General features: G+C 34.1%; 1 protein-coding gene across 3 annotated transcripts in view; it reads left to right on the top strand.

Annotated features, from left to right (window-relative positions):
- KCNT2 (potassium sodium-activated channel subfamily T member 2) overlaps positions 1-23,134 on the top strand; it is a 515,262-nt gene that overhangs the window by 154,926 nt on the left and 337,202 nt on the right. For all 3 annotated transcript variants that reach the window (XM_001376989.4, XM_056815678.1, XM_007480998.3), the window contains exon 2: positions 15,698-15,777. In XM_001376989.4, the coding sequence (XP_001377026.1) occupies positions 15,698-15,777 (80 nt within the window). The remainder of the gene's footprint in view (positions 1-15,697; positions 15,778-23,134) is intronic.

Here is a 23,134-nt window from a genome sequence, read left to right as displayed (position 1 = left end):
AATTTGTATTCTAAAATTGTTTTGTGGCTATAGGAAAAATCCTTAGTTATGATGTGGAAATTCACAGAAATGTAATTTTTATTTATTACCATGATATAGTGGTGAATTTTCTCACTAAATTGATTCCTTTGTGGACCAGTTGAGATATGATCTTGGAAAGAGATCTCTAATCCCAGTTGGATCCCAGAAGAAATAATAGTGTCTGTTCTGTCATATGCAATTTAGAATTGAGGTTTAACACTATCCAAGAGTTCAGATTAGAGATTTAATCTTTAAAAATTCAGTAAATCCCAGGATAATATTTTTTGGTTTTGCTGAAAGAATGCTGTAATTACTATGGTAGGCCCAAAGAGTTTTGGTAGGATTAGAACATTCAGTAGGGAATCAAGTATTCCACCAAAAATTGTTGTAAAGACTTTTTTTTTTGAGAAAAACAAAAAGAATTGACATCACTAATCCAAAGTTATGAATTGTCCAGTCTTATTTACCTATTTTGTATGTTTCCTTGCTATCTTTCTATAATTTTGTACCCAGTCTATCCCAATAGACACTGTGTGCATCAATGGGATAGTCTACAGTTTGATGTGGGATGTTATATTATTTTTATTCTTCTTCTTCTTTTGATCCCTGTTTAATAAATATTTCAGATTATTCATTGGTGTTTTTGATTAAGCATTAATGGACTTCATCTTGGTTGCTTTGTCAAATGGCAAGGGAACCAGAGGGCCCTTTTTATTATACTATACAGTCTTAGGAATATATAACTGCCCACCAGGAGTCCATGACTACATTGATAGCTAGTTTCAGCATTAGACACCCCATCTGGGTACCCACATTTTGATAGCATATATGTAGGAATTCCATGATCAAACCAAGTGTTTTTTTACTTATTCATAATGTTATTGATAAATGTTTTTATGAATACATCATCCCAGAAACTTTCCATAATTGTTTACTGTGTAATCCATTATGTCATGTAGAAGACTTGATATCAGAGTAGTGAATAATCTCATCTTTAGATAATAGGACATTTGGTATGGGTGATTCTCTTGGATAATTCTCATGTTGAAATATTTAAAAATTTCATTATGTCAAGGGACTTCAGAAATAATTTAGTCAAATTTTACCCCTTTAGAAATAACCTTGGGAGCAGACATCGATGTGTCTTTCTAGGACATCTTGTCTTTCACAGTTGTGCTTGTTACTGTTCTTGAATGACAACTGGTTATCTCAAGGGAGGCTGAGTCATAGTTCCATCTTGTTAAGACCTGATCATATCACATTCGGAATGTGTACTCATTTTAGAGAATCAACTTAGGAAGCATGATTATAAGTGGGTTAGTGTTCTAAGGAGGTACTATCAGAATGGCAAAGTATGACAGTTTTTTGTTATATAAAGAATAGCTGAAGTAAGTAGGAATCTTTAGCCTGTCCCAAAGACTGGGGGCAAATAAGTTTTTTTTTTCTTTTTACTCTTATCCTCCCCTTTTGAACATTATTTTATTAGGTCATTTTCAAACATTATTCATTAGAAACAAAGATCATTTTCTTTTCTTCCCCCACCCCCAATCCCTCCCATTGGCAATATGCGATTCCTCTGGGTATCACATGTGTCCTCGATCTGAACTCATTTCCATGTTATTGGTTTTTGCATTGGGGTGTTCATTTAGAGTCTCTCCTCAATAATATCCCCTCCACCCCTGTAGTCAAGCTGTTGCCGTTCCTCAGTGTTTTTACTTCCTCCCTTTGTACTCTTGTTTGTGATTAGTGTTTTTTTCTCCTTGATCCCTGCAGGTTGTTCAGGGAAATTGTATTGACACTAATGGAAAAGACCATTACTTTTGACTGTACCACAGTATATCAGTCTCTGTGTACAATGTTCTCCTGGCTCTGCTCTTTTCGCTCTGCATCACTTCCTGGAGGTTGTTCCAGTCTCCATGGAATTCCTCCACTTTATTATTCCTTTGAGCACAATAGTATTCCATCACCAACATATACCACAATTTGTTCAACCATTCTCCAATTGAAGGGCATGCCCTCATTTTCCAATTTTTTTCCACCACAAAGAGTGCAGCTATGAATATTCTTGTACAAGTCTTTTTCCTTATTATCTCTTTGGCATAAAAACCCAGCAGTGCTATGGCTGGGTCAAAGGGCAAGCAGTCTTTTATTGCCCTTTGGGTATAGTTCCAAATTGCCCTCCAGAATGGTTGGATCAATTGACAACTCTACCAGCAATGCATTAATGTCCTGGCTTTGCCACATCTCCTCCAGCATTCATTACTTCCCTTTGCTGTCATGTTAGCCAATCTACTAGGTGTCAGATGATACCTCAGAGTTGTTTTTATTTGTATCTCTCTGATTATAAGAGATTTAGAACACTTTTTCATGTGCTTATTAATAATTTTGATTTCTTTAGCTGAGAACTACCTATTCATGTCCCTTGTCCATTTATCAGTTGGAGAATGGCTTGATTTTTTGTACAATTGATTTAGCTCTTTGTAAATTTGAGTAATTAAACCTTTGTCAGAGGTTTTTGTTATGAAGATGGTTTGCCAATTTGTTGTTTCCCTTCTAATTTTGGTTACATTGGTTTTGTTTGTACAAAACCTTTTTAATTTGATGTAATCAAAATTTTTTATTTAACATTTTGTGACTCTTTCTAAGTCTTGCTTGGTTTTTACATCTTTCACTTTCCAAAGGTCTCACATGTATATTATTCTGTGTTCACCTAATTTACTAATAGTTTCCTTCTTTATGTTCAAGTCATTCACCCATTCTGAGTTTATCTTCATGTAGGGTGTGAGGTATTAATCCAAACCCAATCTCTCCTACACTGTCTTCCAGTTTTCCCAGCAGTTTTTATCAAATAGTGTATTTTTGTCCCAAAAGCTGGGGTCTTTGGGTTTGTCATAGACTGTCTTGCTGAGGTTACTTACCCCAAGTCTATTCCACTGATCCTCCTTTATGTCTCTTAGCCAGTACCAAATTGTTTTGATGACCACTGCCTTATAATATAATTTGAGATCTGGGATGGCAAGGCCAGCATCCTTTTTATTTTTTTTTTCATTATTTCCCTTGTTATCCTTGATCCTTTGTTCTTCCAAATGACCTTTTTAATGTTTTTTTTTTTTATAATTCAATCAAAGAGTTTTTTGGAAGTTCAATGGGTATGGCACTGAATAGATAGATAAGTTTGGGTAGGACCTTCATTTTTTTCATATTAGCTCATCCTACCCATGAGCAGTCAATGTTTTTCCAATTGCTCAAGTCTAGTTTTAGTTGTTTGGAGAGTGTTATGTAGTTGTGTTCATATAGTTCCTGTGTTTGTCTCGGTAGATAGATTCCTAAGTATTTTATTTTGTCTAAGGTGATTTTGAATGGGATTTGTCTTTCTAAATATTGCTGCTGAGATGTGTTGGAAATATATATAAATGCTGATGACTTATGTGGGATTATTTTGTATCCTGCAACTTCCCTAAAGTTGTTGATTATTTCAAATAGCTTTTTGGTTGATTCTCCAGGATTCTTTAAGTAAACCATCATGTTATCATGAGTGACAAAGAGTGACAGCTTGGTCTCCTCATTGCCAATTTGAATACCTTCAATTTCTTTTTCTTCTCTAATTGTTATTGCTAGTGTTTCTAGTGCAATATTAAATAATACATGTGATAATAGGCATCCTTGTTTCACTCCTGATTTTATTGGGAATGCATCTAGTTTATCCCCATTGCAGATAATGTTTGCTGATGGTTTTAGATATATACTGTTTATTATTTTTAGGAAAGACCCTTCTATTCCTATGCTTTCTAGTGTTTTTAATAGGAATGGATGTTGTATTTTATCAAAGGCTTTTTCTGTTTCTATTGAGATAATCATGTGATTTTTGTTGATTTGTTTATTGATATGGTCAATTATGTGGATGGTTTTCCTAATATTGAATTAGCCCTGTATTCCTGGTATAAATCCTACCTGATCATAGTGAATGACCCTCCTGATCACTTGCTGGGGTCTTTTTGCTAGTATCCTGTTTAAGATTTTTGCCTCTATGTTCATTAGGGAGATTGGCCTGTAGTTTTCTTTCTCCATTTTTGACCTGCCTGGCTTTGGAATCAGTACCAAATTTGTGCCATAGAAGGAATTTGGTAGAACTCCCTCTTTGCTTATTATGTCAAATAGTTTGTATACGATTGGGATTAGCTGTTCTTTGAATGTTTCATAGTATTCACTTTTGAATACATCAAGCTCTGGGGATTTTTTCTTAGGGAGTTCTTTGATGGCCTCTTGGATTTCTTTTTCTGAAATGGAATTATTTAAGAATTCTATTTCTTCTTTTGTTAGTCCAGGCATTTTATAATTTTGTAAATATTCATCCACATTGCCTAGATTGGCATATTTATTGCCATATAAAATAGAAATTTTTAATGATTGCCTTAATTTCCTCTTCATTTGAGGTAAGGTCCCCCTTTTCATCTATGATACTGTTAATTTGCTTTTTCTTCTTTCCTTTTTTTTAAATTAGATTGACCATTATTTTGTCTATTTTGTTTGTTTTTTCAAAGTACCAGCTTCTTGTTTTTTTTATTAGTTCAATAGTTCTATCACTTTTGCTTTTATTAACTTTTCCCTTAATTTTTAGGATTTCAAATTTGGTTTACTTCTGGGGATTTTAAATTTGTTTGCTTTTAAGTTTTTTGATTTGCATGTCCAATTCATTGATCTCTGCCTTCCTTATTTTGTTAATATATGCACTCAGGGATATGGATTTTCCTCTGAGTAATGCTTTGGCTGCATCCCACTAGGTTTGAAATGATGTCTCACCATTGTCATTTTCTTCAATGAAATTATTGATTGTTTCTCTGATTTGTTCTCTAACTAACTGATTTTGGAGTATCATATTATTTAATTTCCAATTGATTTTTATTTTGGCTTACATGTACCCTTACTGATCATTACTTTTATTGCCTTATGATCTAAAAAGGTTGCATTTGTTATTTCTGCTTTTCTGCATTTGTTTGCCATGTTTTTATGACCTTGTACATGGTCAAGCTTTGTGAATATGCCATGTGCTGCTGAAAAGAAGGTGTATTCCTTTTTGTCCCTATTTGTTTTTCTCCATATATCTATTAACTCTATTTTTTTCTAATATTTCATTCACATATTTTACCTCTTTCTTATTTATTATTTCATCTGATTTATCTGAATTTGATAATGGTTGTTTCAAGTCTCCCACTAATATAGTTTTGCCATCTATTTCCTCCTTCACTTCTCCTATTTTCTCCATTATAAATTTGGGTGCTATACCATTTGGTGCATACATGTTGATTAGTGATATTTCCTCATCTATACTCCCTTTTATCAGGATGTATTTAACTTCCCTATCTATTGGCTCTATTTTTGCTTTGGCATTGTCAGATATCATGATTGCAACTCCTGCCTTCTTTCTGTCAGTTGAGGCCCAATAGGTCTTACTCCAACCTTTAATTCTGACCTTGTGAGTATCTACCTACCTCGTGTGTGTTTCTTGAAGTCAACATATGTTAGGGTTTGGATTCTAATACATTCTACTCTTCATCTACGTTTTATGGGTGAGTTCATCCCATTCATGTTCAATGTTATGATTGTCATTTGTGAATTCCCCAGCATTTTGATATCCTCCCCTAATTCTGACCTTTCTTCTTTTGCTATAACCTTTTAAACCAGTGGTTTACTTTGGGTCAGTGCTACCCTTCCTGGCCCCTCCCTTTTTGTTCCCTTGTGTTTTTTTTTTGGTGTGGGGGGGAGTCTGCTACTTTTCTCTCCCCTCTCCTTCCCTCCCTTTTTCAACTCCCTTCCCCTACCCCCTCTTAGTTTTCTCTTCTCCCTTACCCTGTTGGATGAGATAGAATTCAAGATCCCAATGGATCTAAATGCTCTTCCCTCTCAGAGTTGAATTCACTGAGAGTAAGGTTTAAGTAATACCAATTAGCACTCTCTTCCTCTCCTTCTTATTAGAGAATAATTCCCCTCCCCTTCCAGTGTGTATCTTTGTGTGAGAAAGATTATTCTATTTAATTTATTTCTATTTCTTCAAGTATATCTTGGTACCATCATTGATTCCCCCCTCCCTTTTTCTTTCTTTTTGTTTTTTTTTCCTCCAAATCATGTTAATACCCCAATCTTTCCCTATGAGCGATTCTTCTGATTACTCTATTAATGCATACATTTTTGAGAGTTACACATAACATTCCCCCCATATATTAATATATAGAATGTGATCTAATTGTAGTCCTTATAGAAGAGAGTTTGAATTAAAAGAAAAAAAAACATTTTTCTCCTTTCCCTTTTTTCATATTTACCTTTTTATATTTCTCTTGCTCTTTGTGTTTGGATGTCAAACTTTCCACTGAGTTCTGGTATTTTCTTTACAAATATTTTGAAATCTTCTATTTTGTTGAATGCCCATACTTTCCCCTGGAAGTATATAGTTAGTTTTGGGGGGTAGCTGATTCTTGGTTGAAGACCCAGTTCTTTTGCCTTTCTGAATATCGTGTTCCAGGCTTTGTGGTCTTTTAGCATGATCTCTTCTAGGTCTTATGTAATCCTGATTGGCGCTCCTTTGTAACTGAAGTTTTTCTTTTTGGCTTCTTGTTAGATTTTCTCCTTAACTTGAAAGCTCTTGAATTTGGCAATTACATTCCTGGGGGTTGTCTTTTGGGGATTTAGTATAGAGGGTGTTTCATGAACCCTTTCAATTTCTATTTTGCCCCTTTTTTTTAAGAACATCAGGGCAATTCTCTTCAATTATTTGTTTTAGTATGGCATCAAGGTTTTGGTTATCTCTGTGTTTCAGGTAGACCAATGATTCTCAAATTGGCTCTCCTTCTTCTGTTTTCCTGGTCTATCACCTAGTCTGTGAGATATTTTATGTTTTCTTCTAATTCTTTAATTTTTTGACTTTGTTTTATTAATTCTTGCTGTTTTACAAGATCATTGTCTTCCAATTGCTTAATTCTGGCATTTAAGGACTGATTTTGCTTTTCAATTTTGTCTGCCCTGCTGTTTGAGGCTTCCAGCTGTTTCTACAATTGGGAGTTCTTTTCTAATAGACTGTTGACCTCTCTCTGATTTTTCCCCATTTTTATTGCCAGAAGGTTTCCATCTTTTGGATAAGTTCCATTTTTAAATCTTCCAGTACTTGTGGAAAATTTCCATTTTGGGGGGAAGGTTTTGATTTTGTTTGCAATTCATCCTCTTTTTCCTCTGTAGCCTGGGTTTTCCCTATGTAAAAGTTTTCAATAGTCAATTTTTTCCCTTTCTTCTTAGAGGGTTGATCTTGGGCACTATGAGCCATCCCTTTGGTTGTTTTCGCTTTCCTTTTTAGTCAGAGGTATGAGTGAGATGGGCGGGTTTTCTGTGGATTTAAGTGGTGGTGCTTTTGCCTCAGGCACGTTCTTCCGCAGCCTCCGCAGTTTCTTAGTGCAGTCTCTGCAGTTTTTTAGAGCAGCCTCCACAGTTGGTTAGCATGCCCGCAGTCTGTGTTCTGTGTTCTCCCGTGCACAGGAGTCTCCTGTGAAACTGCTTTGAAGGGTAGTTCCCTGGTAGTCCTGGTCATTTCCCAAGGACCCTGGTGTGCCCCACCCTCACTACAGCAAGGATCAAAGCTTTTGCCTCAGGCAATCTCTAGAGTCTCTGCAGTGTTCGCAGTTTGCAAGAGCCCCCATGGTCTGTTGTCTCTCCATTGTGCAGGAGTGTCCTGTGAAACCTCTCTGAGGGGAAGTTCCCTGGCAGTGATAGTTAGATCCCAAGGACCCTGGTGTGTCCCCCAGTTACTTCAGAGAAGTTCTTCACTCATTCACTGTCCCCTGTGAGTGCACTGGCCCTTACTCTGGTTCCATAGGTGAGGTGGTGGAGGATAGTTCAGATCACTTTTGGGTGCGGGCTGTTTCTCCTTCTTATAGTATGGAAATTCTCAAACCCAATGTACCTTTGTTGCTGGGCCATACTGTAGAGTCCCTCTGTTCTTCCAAAGATGATTTTTATGCTCGTTTGAGGTAGTCTATTTCGTTGGGTACTGGGGAGAGGAAGTGATTCGCGTCTAGATTGCAGCCATGTTTACCCGGAAGTCCATTTGTCACAAATAAGTTTTAAAAAATGAGACTTGGCTTAAAAGTACTTGGAAGATTATTATGTATGAAAAGAGATAAGATTTGTTCTGTTTGGCCTCATAAAACAAAATTAGTAACAATGCAAAAAAATTATAAAGAAGAAATTTTAAACTTGATGTCAGGAAAATTTTACCAATAATTAAGAGTTAACTTAAAACTAGCATTATCTATATCACCATGTAGTGGGTTCTTACTCAGTTGAGACGTTTAATTATCTGAATTATTGTAGTAATGATTCTTTTTGGTTTCAAAAGATATACCAGATGACCACAGATATCTCTATCAACTCTGAAAATTCTGTGATCCTATTTTTAAAGTTGAGCTTTAACAACAACACTAATGAATTATGCTGAGTTTTAAGTTCACTAAAATCTACTCCTTTTTATTTTTTACGGGAATAGTTGTCTAGACAGTTTTCCCCTTTTTGTGTGTGCACTTGCCTTCTGAACCCAAGTGTAACCTTTACATTGATTTCTATTAAATTGAATCTTATAAGATTTACCCTACTGTTAAAGGTTGCCAAGATATTTTCACCTCTAATGCTTTCATACAATATATATACTATTCCTAAATTCATGTTATCTACAAATTCAATAAGCATGCCCTCTATTCCTTCATCTAATCCATTGCTCAAATGTTGATCAGAAAAGGGCTAAATGCAGAGACCTATGATCTTTTACTTTGATTTTGACATTAATCTGTGAAACATTACCCTTTGGAAATCATCTTTAATAATTTATATGCTCATTAGACTATAGTATCTCTCAATTTACAGTGATGTTATGAGACTTTTTTTTATTAAATTTCTTGCTGAAATTCAAATTTGATATTTGCAAAACCTTGACCTGTCAAGAAAAGAAATGAGTTTATTCTTGTGTGACATTATTTTATCCAATTCTGACTTGTAGTGATTCTGATTCTTTTTATAAATGTACATAAAATATGTTTTAAATAAACAGTTGAAGGTAGAGCCACAAATTAGCCAAAAATTTTGGAAGTCAATTAGGAATGCTAAAGTATTCTCTTTTGGATCAGAGATCCATTTGCAGGGTACAGATTCTATAAAAGGTAAATACAAGGGGGAAAATGTTTCACATATACATGAAAACATTCATAGCAGCCTTTTTTTTTGTTTTGTTAAAAAAATACAAATATAAAGTAGAGGGTTATGTTTTGTCTACTCTGATGTTCCTTAAGCTCAAGATATAAATGAAGACTGGCTGAACAAATTGAGGTATGCAAATATAAATATGTTTATTATCTAACTTTCACATATTTCTTAGCACTTTCTTGATGTTTTCTCTTTTCACTACTGATCTTATATTCTGGTCATGCATCCTTTTTTTTTTTTACCAATTTCTGTATAGGTTAACTGGTTAAGAATGAGATTAGATACCACACCTACTAAGATGACAGTTATGTATAGGTTGTACTTCAAGTGTAATTGCTATGTGTATTTCTTTTAGCTTATGTTAAGCAATAATACAAAAATATCAAGAGATATTTTGTTCTTTGTAAAATATAGAGGAAAATAAGCTTTTTTACACACTCCCCATTCTATTACCCATATCTTATTGTTTCCAAACTGAACTGGATTCCAGCTGAATCAGAATTGCTTAAATGTAGTTACTTTAAATAGGTTGGGAAAGTACCAGAGCAAATGTGAAATACACATGAGGTTGTGAGTTTTTGACTAAAAGAGACTAGAATACCAAAATGCTGATAGGCCTACTTGTAATCCATTTTACCATGGAAACCACTACATTGTATATTCCTATGTACCTGGGAGCATGATTGCTAGGGAAAGGAGAGAGGAATGAAAGCTATTGTTCCAAGTTATTGACAATATCTATAATTAAAGGTAATTGACAAGTGATTAGAGCATACATTTTATTTTCTTATCATGATACCACTCTCTACATTTGCCTTCTCTTTTTTTCTACAAGTTTTATGTTTGTATTTATGTATATAAGCTTATTAACATAAAACCTGTTATAGTTTTATCAGAATTGACATAGAAATTGGAAGTCAAAAGGAGTTGAATACTTATAGAATGCCTTGAGTAATTATACAGTGGATTTAGAATTTGTCAATACAAAAAATAATTTCAGAGTCACCTTGCCAGTACTCTGGTCCAGAAATTAAAAAAAAAAGACTCATTGTGTGTATCAAAGACAGGCAATTAGCTTGAAATTCAACAGGGCCACTTGAGGATCATACTGAGGGAAAAAAAAAACAAAAACATACCAATAATCTAAAAAAGTGGCAGTCAATTTTTGTTTTAAAGACTACTGGATAGCTTTTTTTTTTTAATTTGTGAAATTACGGTGTTGGCAATGATGTTCATGTAAAGAGAGCTGGTTTTGAGACAAGAAACAAATGTTAAGAATAAATGAACACTTCTCTAGAACCCCATTGATATTTCTGTTTGCCTTCAATCAATGATTAGAGTTAGAAAGGAACTAGAAGTATTTTATTTAACATTGGTATTCAAGATCTGGAAGAAGTACAATGTAAATACAAGTGACATTTGTTAATTACTTGTTATATGCCAGGCTTTGTAATAGGGAGAGAAGGTTAAAAGCAAAACACTTGCCTTCTAGGAGCTTATATTTTCTGGGGTAAATATAACCTGCATATATAAAAAATAAACAATAATTTTTCAACAGGGAACAACTGATAACAGTAAAAGCTTTGAGTAGGAAGGTTATTATGTAAATTGATCCTCTTTGAGGAATGTAAAGTCCTTGGACATAGAATCTTTTTCTCTGTTTCTCAATCATTTATACTGTGCCTTGCATATAATTATTAGTGCTGTGCCTTAAATATAACTGTTAATAAATTAATGTTCATTGAATTGAATCCAAAGAAGATGTACAGTCCTCTAAAAGGCAAAGGTAAAGAGGAAATATAAATCAGTTCTGGGATGTCCTGTACAAAGACAAATAACATGAAGCTTTCCTGGATAACTAAATATCAAGTCTTTGAGGGTAAGTGTAATATATCAAGAGACTGTGTAAGCACAGAATTTGTACATAAGTCATACTTTAAAGGACCTGTGATCAAAACAATGTAGATACTGTATCAGTTGGTGTAGATTTCATTCCCTCCAAATTGCACTTCCCTCTTTTTTTTACCATTGACATCTCTGTCAAATCTCCATAGAAGATCTACTGATGCAATGTAGACATTCTTCTTGAGATGTCTTCTCCAACTTCTCACAAAATCCAGAAATCTTTCATCATCTCTGATAGGCAACTATTCAGTCTTTTGAAAATTTCAAACATAGTTCTCATGACTTTCCAACAAATATTGCCTTATTATTTATTTATTTATTATTTTTGGTGGGGGAATAGAGAGCTAGTTCTACTTGTTAGACCTTTTCTATATTGAATCAAAATCTACCATTCCCTAACTTTCTCCAACTAGTCTAAGTTATTTCATCTGGGGGAAATTTCATTGTGATATTAAGAATGAAACAAAAGACATTGCAATAGAATATGAGCTCTATGAAAGCAGGGAAACATATTTGCTGTTTAAGAATTTGATTGAGCTAAGGAAGGTCCAGAGATTAGGACTATCATGTCAAGAAACTTTGTGTTACAGTGAAAAGAGCATTGTTATTATAATTAGGGAATCATAGGTAAATATTTTGACTCCAGAACTTAAATTGTGTGATGATGGGCAGGCCACTTAATCTTTCTGAGTTCTTTTTGTCTCTGTTTTGTAAATTGTATATGGGGGGGGATAATAACACTGACCTAGATTATTGTGAGCATCAAATGAGATTTTATCTCATTTTATTTCATATATTTATATCTATATCTCTATATCTTTCTATCTATCTGTCTGTCTATTTAGAGTACCTGGCATATAGTAAGGATTTAATGAATGCTATTTCTTCCATCTGCCCATTTTTCCCATATGTGATATGGGAATAGAGAAAGGACTTTGAATTAGGAAGACCTAAGTTCAAGTCCTTCAACTGATATATATCCGGTATATCATAAGACTCTTAAGTTGTAGAACTAGTATAAATCTGCATTAATGAACAGTTTTCTCATTACCAGTTCTATGCATGGATGAAATCCCAAATCCAGTTAAATAGGATCATTACTATGAACACCACTGCCATTACCAACACCCACTGTACTTACCTGATAGAATTGTGAAGTTTAAATGAAATGATGTGTATAAACTAATTTGTAAACTTTAAAATTCTTGATAAAATCAACTATAATTATTATTGACTTTCCCAAGGAAATGGAGGTCAATTTTTAACAATATGGTAGATTATAAAGCTGCAATGTACCAGTAGCATCTAATCAAACCCTCTATTTTATAGTTGAGGAAGGTAAGGTGAAGAGAAGTGAATTTATTTTTTCAAATCTTAGAAAATTAATGGCATAAATGTCATATACTTCTGAGATCAAATGGCTTAATTCTATGCCTGGGCTCACCCTTTGAGACTCTCTGCTGTAGGTATTTTGTGTAGAGTGAAAAAAATGGTAGAGATTTGGGGATGGGATTGGATGTTGTTTAGGCCAGTATCAGAAGAGTAACATGGTTTGGGGAAGACCACTCAAGCCCAAGTGCATGAAGAGCCAGACCCTGAGATGAGACACACATAGTACCCTATGTTATAAAATAACAGTTGTTCAATAAAATAGGGACAGGTTAGAAGGGATTTGGATATAACTTACTCTAATAATAACTAGCTGCATTTCCCCAGATCTACAAATCTCTTCACAGAGATCACTGCTAAGTGTTTTCCCTACTCTTCTCCTATACTCTCTATATAACCCAAATTACTGTGTTCTGCTAAACTAACACTAAATCCCCCTTTTGATGATCTAAGGAAAGGGTCTGTGTGTAAATCTGACAGGGTCCATTGATAGACCAAGATCCAAGGATCTAGGCCAAGTCTAAGGATTAGCTATCAGTTGTCACAGGAGCAACACAGGAACTCAGTAAATGTCAAATAGCCAGTGGGGTAACAGGATAATCCAAACAGCAGGTAGGATGTGAAGATCAGGCAGTCAAATGCTACAGGGGAAAAAAAAAACTAATCTCCTCAGGTCCACCCAGAGAGAGAAAAAGCCACAGCCCCCAGGCTCAGTTGTCTCTCTCTCTCCAACAGTAGCAGCTCTACCCCAGAATTCCAGAACTCTGCTGTCCATCTGCAAACTCACACCTTACTTAACTTTTCCTATAACAAGAGGGATCATGTTTATTCATTTTTTTACTCCTTAGTACCTGACATAGGATTTATAAAATGAATTATTGAATAAACAATTGATTTAATCAATGAAATAAAAACAAAATAAAAGCATACTTTTATTCATCTTGAAAAAGTTAAGGTTGATGAACTATTTCTGCAATACTATGAGTAAGAAAAAAACTGATTTATAGTATTCTGAAAATCCTGAAATACTAGAACCAATGATGATAAAAATTAAAAAATATATATTTTGAAAATACATTAAAGAAAATGATACTTTACATTGTTGGAGATAAGAAATTTATATAACTCTTTACTTAAGATGGAATATAGGTAAAGCATTATATAGTAAGTCAGTAAATCATTTAACTAGTGTGTATTAAACACTATATGCCAGATACTGGGCTAAATACTAAGAACACACACACACACAGTCCTTGATCTCAAGGAGCTCACTAATAGAGAAAACATTATACAAACTATTATGTACAAACATGATATATACATAAATCCCTTCCTGACTGTCAACATCTTTGAAAGCCAAACAGAATTTTTTATTTGTTCTTAGAGGCAATAGGAAATGATTACAGTTATTGAGAGGCAATGTGGTAGGTGGGATAGAGCACTGAACTCAGAATTTGTAAGATTCACTTTAAATTCTGCCTCTTGCTAATTGTGACCCTGGAAAACTTTATTCTTCATACTATTTCCTAGGATTTATCTATTATATCAACCTCTGTTGGCAGAGTTCCCCTGCTGATGAAAGTACAGCTCTTTCATATATTCTCATATTCTATATTTATATTACAAATAATTTATGAAATATGTTGGCAATTAATTTCCTTCTCACCATGACCAAGTAATTGTTCATTTTTAGAGATGTCAGCTTTATTGTAAAATATTTAAATTATATTTTTCATTTCCTTATGACATATGAAAAGGTAAAAGAATAATAGGAGATAGCAAAATATATGGGGTAATCAAAACAAGCCAAGAAAAGCATTATCTATAGAGAAAAATTTTTCTTAAGGTCATCTCAGATAAAATTTGGAAAGCAGACAAAACATAACGAATTTTACTCAGTTTAAATTAGTGGGAGCTTTTTAAATGGTTCATAGAATTTCTGGATAATGCAGCATAATAAAAAATTTATTAAAAAAACAGAAACATCTTTTAAATAAAAATGAACAAAGAAACGATTTCTAAATATTATTGTTTTTCTTCCTTGTGTAAGTTTTTCTACACTGCTGAAGAGTTGTGTGTGGCATTTAAAGTTTAATGCAAAAATCTGTGTAATTTTTAGAATAACTGCCAAAGGGAATATTTTCAGCAATTTTTTCCTCCTTCAAGAGGAGGTGTTCATCCTTCTTTTTTCCTTCCTCACCTTCTCCCTTCCTCCTTTTCTTCTATTTCTCTTACTCCCTATCTTCTCTCTTCTCCTCCTTACCCTAACTCTTCTTCTTTCCCTCCATTTGTTCCATTTTCCCCCTCCCTCTCTTCCTCCATTTCTTCTTTCCCTTCCCTTTCCTCCCTTCCCCTCCCCTCTTCTTTAAGTATTTGCTGAATACCCACCATTTGAAAGGCATTGTTCTAGATGCACTGTAACAAAGATATTTGCAGACTTTGGGAATGGATTTTGGTAGAGTTTCTCAGGACATTAAATAATGAAGTCGACAATTATTTATGTGTTGTTTAGATAAATTGCAGAATATCTTTAGCATATCTTTAATTCTGTCCTATCTTGCCTTGTCCATCCATAGTGTTTTTGCATTATTGTTACTATTAGTCTGACCAAACAATTACAAAATTACATTAATTACATACTATATTAAAATGAATTTACTATTATTTGGACTAATAATAAACTCCAAATAATTAAGATAATTATACTTCAGTTATCTCAGTGAGGTCAAACTGAATAATTTACTAATTCTTCACTTGCTGCAAATGTTAATTTGTTACTATTGCAATTTATTAATTTTCTTCAATTTAATTTTTTTCTTACAAATTTTGAACATCATTTTTTTAAAACTGATATTAGTAAAAGTCAAGACTTAATGTTTAATTTTCCTTTACCAGAATAATTTAATCCAGTGGTTCTCAACCTTTCTAATGCCGTGACCCTGCAATACAGTTCCTCATGTTGCAGTGACCCCAAACCAAAAAATTATTTTGGTGGCTACTTCAAAACTGTAATTTTGCTACAGTTATGATTCGGAATGTAAATACCTGATATGCATTATGTATTCTCATTGCTACAAATTGAGAGGTTGAGAACCACTGATTTAATCAATGTATTGTTTGAATGTGACATTTCCTATTTTTTCAGGGTACAAGTTGAATTCTACATGAATGAAAATACATTTAAAGAGAGATTAAAATTATTTTTCATCAAAAATCAGCGATCAAGTAAGTGGTTCATTTAATTTCTGGGTATTATATAGTTTTAATTCCCCAAAACATAAAAAAATACATTTTCTTTCTCATTTTATTACTTTATGGAACATCTTTAGTTTACATTTTGAGGGAGTAGAGACCTGAAAAAGTCAGAAATGGCCCCTGAATCTTCTCCTTTCTCCTGATTTCTCCCAGAAAGTTGGTAAAGTCTTGAGGATACAGGAAAATAATGTAAATGATAGATAATTTAAGTTAAGATGTCCAACCTTTTTGTAGTGGGGAGAAGATCAGTGGAGACTGGGGTTCCTAACTGTCCATGGAAGTGGAGGTGTTGATAGATCTTGTGGGTTGGGGAGTTGCTCCTTCCTATACACTTTGTGGTATAAACAAATCAAAGGCTAGTTCCATGTAGTTGATCTAAAATATGTTGTTCCATCCAAAAGTTGTGATTCCATCTAATTTAATTCAATTTAAAAAGAATGTATTAAGCACTAACTGTGTGCCTGGAATTATACTAGAATCCCATCTGTGACATACTGGCTGTGTGATCATGAGCAAGTCATTTAACTTATCAGTTTTCTAAGCAATTCTAACAATATAAATCATAGAGAAGGTACTAACCTATATTGGTAGAGTGAATTTTCCTTCCTTGATGTCTCTGTACTAATAAAATCATAACTCTTCTTCTTTTTCCTATAGTATTTCTGTATCACTACTTGTTTGGGTATTTTCCCATCAATAGCTACTACTTTAAGTTCCAGTTCTATGCTACTTGAAAAAGTATTACTATGAATATTTCAATTCTTATTGTTCCTTTTTATTCATCATTGACTTTCTTGGGGTATGTGTCTAGTAGTCGAACTATGGATCAACAACTATGAACATTTGTCACTTCACATAATTCTACACTGCTTTCCAGAATTATCAAACTAACCAACAGTTTCAAGAACAGTTTATTAGTGTGACCATCTTTCTACAGCCACTTCCTCCAATTTTGACTTTTCTAATCTATATTTTTTTATAAATTTACTTAGTCTGAGGTAAGACTTTAGAGTTGTTTTGATTTGCATTTCTATTCATATTAGTGATTTGGAACATTCTTTAATCAGTTGTTAATGGTTTGTAATCCTTTTATTTAGAACAATTCCTTCACATTTTTTATCCTTTGGGAAGACACAGAGACAGTGTGTTGTGTTGTGTGTTTGTGTTTATGTGTGTGTGTGTGTGTGTGTGTGAGAGAGAGAGAGAGAGAGAGAGAGAGAGAGAGAGAGAGAGAGAGAGAGAGAGAGAGAGAGAGAGAGAAGACAGAGAGAGAGAGTTGTTTATTTAACTTAGATAGGAAATTGCTAAGCACTTTAAACTTATATGTTCCTCACAACTCTGTGAGGTAGATGCTCATGCTTCCTATTTTACAGTTCAGGGAATGAGGGAAACAGGCTAAGTAGCATGCTAGGATTAAACAGCCAGCAAGTATCTTAGGGCAAACTTGCATTCAGATCATCCAGACTCTGGAATTAGCATGTACTACTATCTACTTGTGGAATTTCACAATCATTTTAAAAATTCATAACTTTTTTTCAGAGGTATTTTATGTATGTAAATATTTTCTTCTCAATCAAATGTTTCTTCTCAAATTGAGGCCATTAATTTTGTTCAGCATTTCAATTTTATTTAATTAAATTTACCTATTTAAATTTTTGGCATCATTCTAATATTTGTTTAGTTAATCATTGACCACTTAATGATTGCTTTGAAAGGTACTTGACTTGCTTCTCTTCGATTTTGTTTGTGGTATAACATTTTATATTTAGATCATATATTCATTTTGTATTTGGTTCAGGTTAGGGGGAAAAGTATAGTGTCAGGTGGTAGTCTACATTTTATCGGTGTTAAATTGCTCATACATAGTGTGTTTGTAACCCTGACCAAACCATTTAGTCTCTCAGTGGTCATGCAGTTTTCTAAAACTATGTTAAAAAGGTGCAACCTTGTAAAATTAGAGGAAATTTCCTTTTTGGGTGTCCCCATTGCCAATAGGTTCAGTTATTCCTACTTCCTATTCCTACTAAATAAAGGTTGGTCTTATATAGTCTTATATCCTTGTTACAAAAACAATCTTTTAAAAAATTCATTCATTTAAGTAGTAAATGCCTTGATCTGTTTTTCAATAATTAAAAAATAATTTAGTCTTTAGACTTTTGTGTTAATGTCATATCTCTTGTCTGTCTCTAAATATATGCAAAATAATATGTAGCTCTGTTTCTGAATTAGAGAAGAATGTGTACAATAGGAACATTTTAACTAAAGCTTGATCCACAACCATAGCATTGATTTTAAAGTTTAAAACAATGTGTTTTTTTAATCAAAAGAGGAAAAAAGGGAAATCATCTCCCTGCCAGAGCAACAATTTGATAGAGAATTTTTAATATGTTTGAATTGGGTGAGATTCCATAAGCTATTGTCTTTTTGATAAGAAAGAAGATAAAAGAGCAAATGGGGAAAAGGAAATCTCTATGTTAATTTATGAGTCCAGGCATCCAGTGATTCTTTTTCATATTTTTAAGATTTTGGTTATTTTCAATAGTTGTTAAATTTTAGATTTGTTGAAGCTCTATTCTTGAAAAGAGACCCCAAGTTTGAGACTACCTATTCTGAGAAACCTATTTGAGATTTTTGGAACATCATGGGATTACAGTTATTATATATTTAGTGATCGAAGGGACATTCAAGATTAGATAATAAAATTTTTTCACTTTGTAGATGAGGCAGTTGGGTCCCCAAGACTCCACAGGAAAGGTATCTGAAACATCATTTGAACCTACATTTCCAAATTAGTTTTCTTTCCTTTCTCCACACTGCTGGTTGTCTTATTTCCAATAATACTCAACATACAATGATAAAGAACCAGGATCACAATCACCTAAGGAATGTGGTATGAAGATTGTAAAGTACAAAATGCAATTAATTAAGCATAATGTTACCATTGCTCTTGTGCTATGGACTCACAATAAATGTAAAAAAAAAAAGGCACCTGCATTTAATTATGTGCTCAAAGACAGAAACTTTAGGAATGTTTATGCATTAATTATTTTTATTTCAAAGTTCATTCAATAATTTAGTAACTAAAACTCCTAATATGAGGTCTGGTATTATGTGTATGCTCATGCATTCATGCATCTAGATGTTTGATTTTATTAACTTCAGGAGTTCATAGTGATAAATTTCCTTTACCAATATAAATCAGCAAGTATTCTGAAATTTGGAGTCTATTGAGTTTTGCCTGGGGTCCTAAGAGGTTAGATGACTTTTTCAGACACAGAGATAAGATTTATTAGTCATGGTCTGAACCCATTTTTTCTTGATTCTGAATTGTCTGTTCATTATATGTTACCCTACTTTTCAAGTTCTGACATGAACATAAATTAATGATTCTGAGTAGATAAATAGCTATCATATCTAATATTTACATCATAGTTTAAGGTCACTCTAATATGTTATTTCATTTGATTCTTCTATCACACCTGTGACATTGAAGATAACAGTGTAGAAGGAGCAAAAGTTCAGACCTCTAAAAACCCTTCCTTACCAATTACAAACTAAATGCTCCTAGGGGCCTGAAAATCAAATCTAACAGCAAGACAGAGCCAAGGAACCCTCCTGCTGGACTCAATCCAAAAGGTACACCCCCAAAAAGCCGGAATTTGAGAACACTTGGGTTTAAGGGGAAGGCAGAAGGAAGGTCCCAGGACCCCTCCCCATCCCCACTGAGAGCGCTAAGCCTCCAGTGGCAGCAGGAACCTCTGAGTGGGCAAAGGCACTTGTCTGGAGGGTGTACCTTGCTGTGCCAGGATCAGAGCATCAAACACAGGTGGTGGGGAAGGAGCTGGAGAGGGAGTACAGTGCAGGCAGCCTGGTCAGAGCAGTGGAGACCCTCCATATTGCTCCAGCCTTCTAGGAGGTTTTGGCCTCATTGCACATCCAGCCCAACCTAGCTGAACTTAATCCCATCAAAAGTCTTCAGAGGTCAGGGAATCCCAAGCTCTAATATCCCTCCCTCACAGACTACTGAACTTTAATCCAATCAAAAGCCTCTAGTTGACAGGGAAGCTTAAACTCCAACACCCTCTCCCCCACAGACTGCAAGGAGAGATCTTCTGCCAAAGCTCCAAGAGGGGAGACAGACAGAAAACTCCAAAACCAAAAAAAATGAGAGGAGCAAGAGCACAGGCAAATACGAGGAGTAAAGAAGGAGTAAATATGAGCAAACAACAGAAAAAGAAGAAAGAAATTAAAATACACAGCTTCTATACAGGCAACAAAGAGCAAATGGAACAGAAGAGGAGGAGGGATGATCAAATGATGAATCAGAAATCCCAGCAAATTGGATACAGGCTTTGAAAGAACTCAAAATGAAATTCAAAACATAATTAAGAGAGGCTGAAGACAACTGGGAAAACAACTTAAAAACTAAGATAAGTCATCTGGAAACAGAAAATAGTTTCTTGAAAGCCAAAATAAAATAGCTTGAAAATGAGGTAAAGGAGATGAAAGATGAGGCGAAGAAGATGAAAGATGAGATAAAGGAGATGAGAGATGAAGTAAAGTGGATGAAAGATGACCTCCAAACAAAATCACACCAGAAAGAGAAGGATGACTAAAAATCCAGGAATGAAATCCAGTGTTTAAGAACCAGAATACAACTAGAATTAAGTGACCTCACAAGGCACCAGGACACTATAAAACAAAACCAAAAGAATGAGGAAAATATGAAGCATCTCATTCACAAAACAGGATTTAGAAAATCATTCGAGGAGAGAAAATTTAAGAATCATTAGTCTACCAGAAGACCATGACGAAAGAAAATTCCTGGACACAATACTACAGGAAATTATTCAAGAAAACTGCCTTAATATTCTAGAACAAGAGGGAAAAGTGGAGATTGAAAGAATCCATATATCATTTCCTGTACTTAATCCTCAATTGACAACACCCAGGAATTTTATAGCCAAATTCAAGAACTATCAGACCGAAGAAAAAATATTATAAGCTGCCAAGAAGAAGTCTTTCAGATACCATGGAACCACAATGAGGATAACACAGGATCTGGCTGAATCCACACTGAAGGAACAAAAGGCATGGAATATGATATTCCAAAAAGCAAGGGAACTAGGTCTACAACCAAGAATCAACTAACCAGCAAGGGAAAGTATGGTCATTCAACAAAATAGGATTCCAAACATTTGTAAAGAAAAGACCAGACCTGAACAGAAAATTTGATGTCCAAGCACAGAACTCAAAAGAATCATCAAAAGGTAATTTAAAAAGAGGGAAAAAAGAAAAACAAAACAAAAAAAACCTTTTTAAAAAGAGACTCAATAAGTTAAAATGATATATATCCCTATAAGAAAAGAGGTCATTGGTAACTCTTAAAAACTGTTGTTATCACCTGGGCAGCTAGAAGAATTACACTTAGAGGGGACAGTGACAAACTGTATAGGATGAAATAACAAGACATAAATAAGTATATAGATATATGTATGCATAAATACATATATGTGTATATATATACATATATATATATATATATATGTATATATATACCAATAGAGCTAAAAAAGAGGTTAATACTAAAAGAAATGGGAAAAGAAACAAAAGTGGATAAATTTATATGTCACAAATAAGCTCATGGTGGTAGTGGGGAGAACATCAATACACTGGAAGGGTAAAGAGGTTGAAGATAGGTAATAGTCAACTCTTACTGTATTGTGTATTGAAATTGACCAAAAGAGAGAACTACAATCCAATCCATTGGGACAGAGAATAGATTTGCACCGTATTGGGGAGTAGAAGGGTAACAAATGGATTTGTGGGGAGGGAACAACCCCATATCAGAAAAAGAAATTGAACAAGCCATCAATAAATTCCCTAAGAAAAAATCCCTAGGTCCATATGGATTCACAAATGAATTCTATCAGACATTCAAAGAACAACTAGTCCCAATATTATACAAACTATTTGACAGAATAAGCAAAGAAGGAGTTCTATCAAATTCCTTTTATGTCACAAATATGGTACTGATCCCCAAACCAGGCAGGCCAAAAACAAAGAAAGAAAACTATAGACCAATCTCCCTAATGAATATAGATGTAAAATCTTAAATAGGATACTAGCAAGAAGACTCCAGCAAGTCATCACAATGGTTATTCACTATGACCAGGTAGCATTCATACCAGGAATGCAAGGATGGTTCAATATTAGGATAACCATCCACATAATTGACCATATTAACAAGCAAACTGACAAAAATCACATGGTTATCTCAATAGATGCAGAAAAAGCCTTTGATAAAATACAACACCCATTCCTATTGAAAACACTAGAAAGTTTAAGAATAGAGGGGCCTTTCCTAAAAATAATAAATAGTATTTATCTAACACCATCACCAAACATCATCTGCAATGGGGATAAGCCTTCCCAATAAGATCAGGAGTGAAGCAAGGATGCGCATTATCACCTCTATTATTTAACATTGTACTAGAAACGCTAGCAGTAGCAATTAGAGAAGAAAAAGAAATTGAAGGTATTAAAATTGGCAATGAGGAGACTAAGCTATCACTCTTTGTAGATGATATGATGGTTTACTTAAGGAATCCTAGAGGATCAACCAAAACGCTAGTCAAATTAATAACTTTATCAAAGTCGCAGGATACAAAATAAACCCACATAAGTCATCAGCATTTCTACATATATCCAACCCATTTTAACAGCAAGAATCAGAAAGACAAATTCCATTTAAAATCACCCTAGACAATATAAAATACTTAGGAATCTATCTGCCAAGACAAACACAGGAACTCTATGAACACAACTACAAAACATTTTCCACACACTTAAAACTAGATCTAAACAATTGGAAAAACATTGATTGCTCATGGGTAGGATGAGCTAACATAATAAAAATGACAATCCTGCCATTAAAATTTATTTACTTATTTAGTGCCATACCCATTGAATTACCAAAATGCCTTTTTACTGAATTAGAAAAAAAAACATAAAGTTCATTTGGAAGTACAAAGGATCAAGGATATTCAGGGAAATCATAAAAAAAAATACAAAGGAAGGAGGACTTGCAGTCCCAGATCTCACACTATACTATAAAGCAGTGGTCTTCAAAACAATTTGGTACTGGCTAAGAGTCAGATAGGAGGATCCGTGAAATAGACTTGGGGTAAATGACCTCAGCAAGACAGACTATGATAAGCCTAAAAATCCCAGTTTTGCAAACCAAAACCCAGTATTTGATAAAAAAAATGCTGGAAAAATTGGAAGACAATATGGGAGAGATTAGGTTTGTATCAACATCTCACAC

The sequence above is a fragment of the Monodelphis domestica genome, chromosome 2 (genome assembly GCF_027887165.1).
Source record: "Monodelphis domestica isolate mMonDom1 chromosome 2, mMonDom1.pri, whole genome shotgun sequence".
Lineage (NCBI taxonomy): Eukaryota > Metazoa > Chordata > Mammalia > Didelphimorphia > Didelphidae > Monodelphis > Monodelphis domestica.
This window is presented reverse-complemented; position numbering and strand designations above follow the sequence as displayed.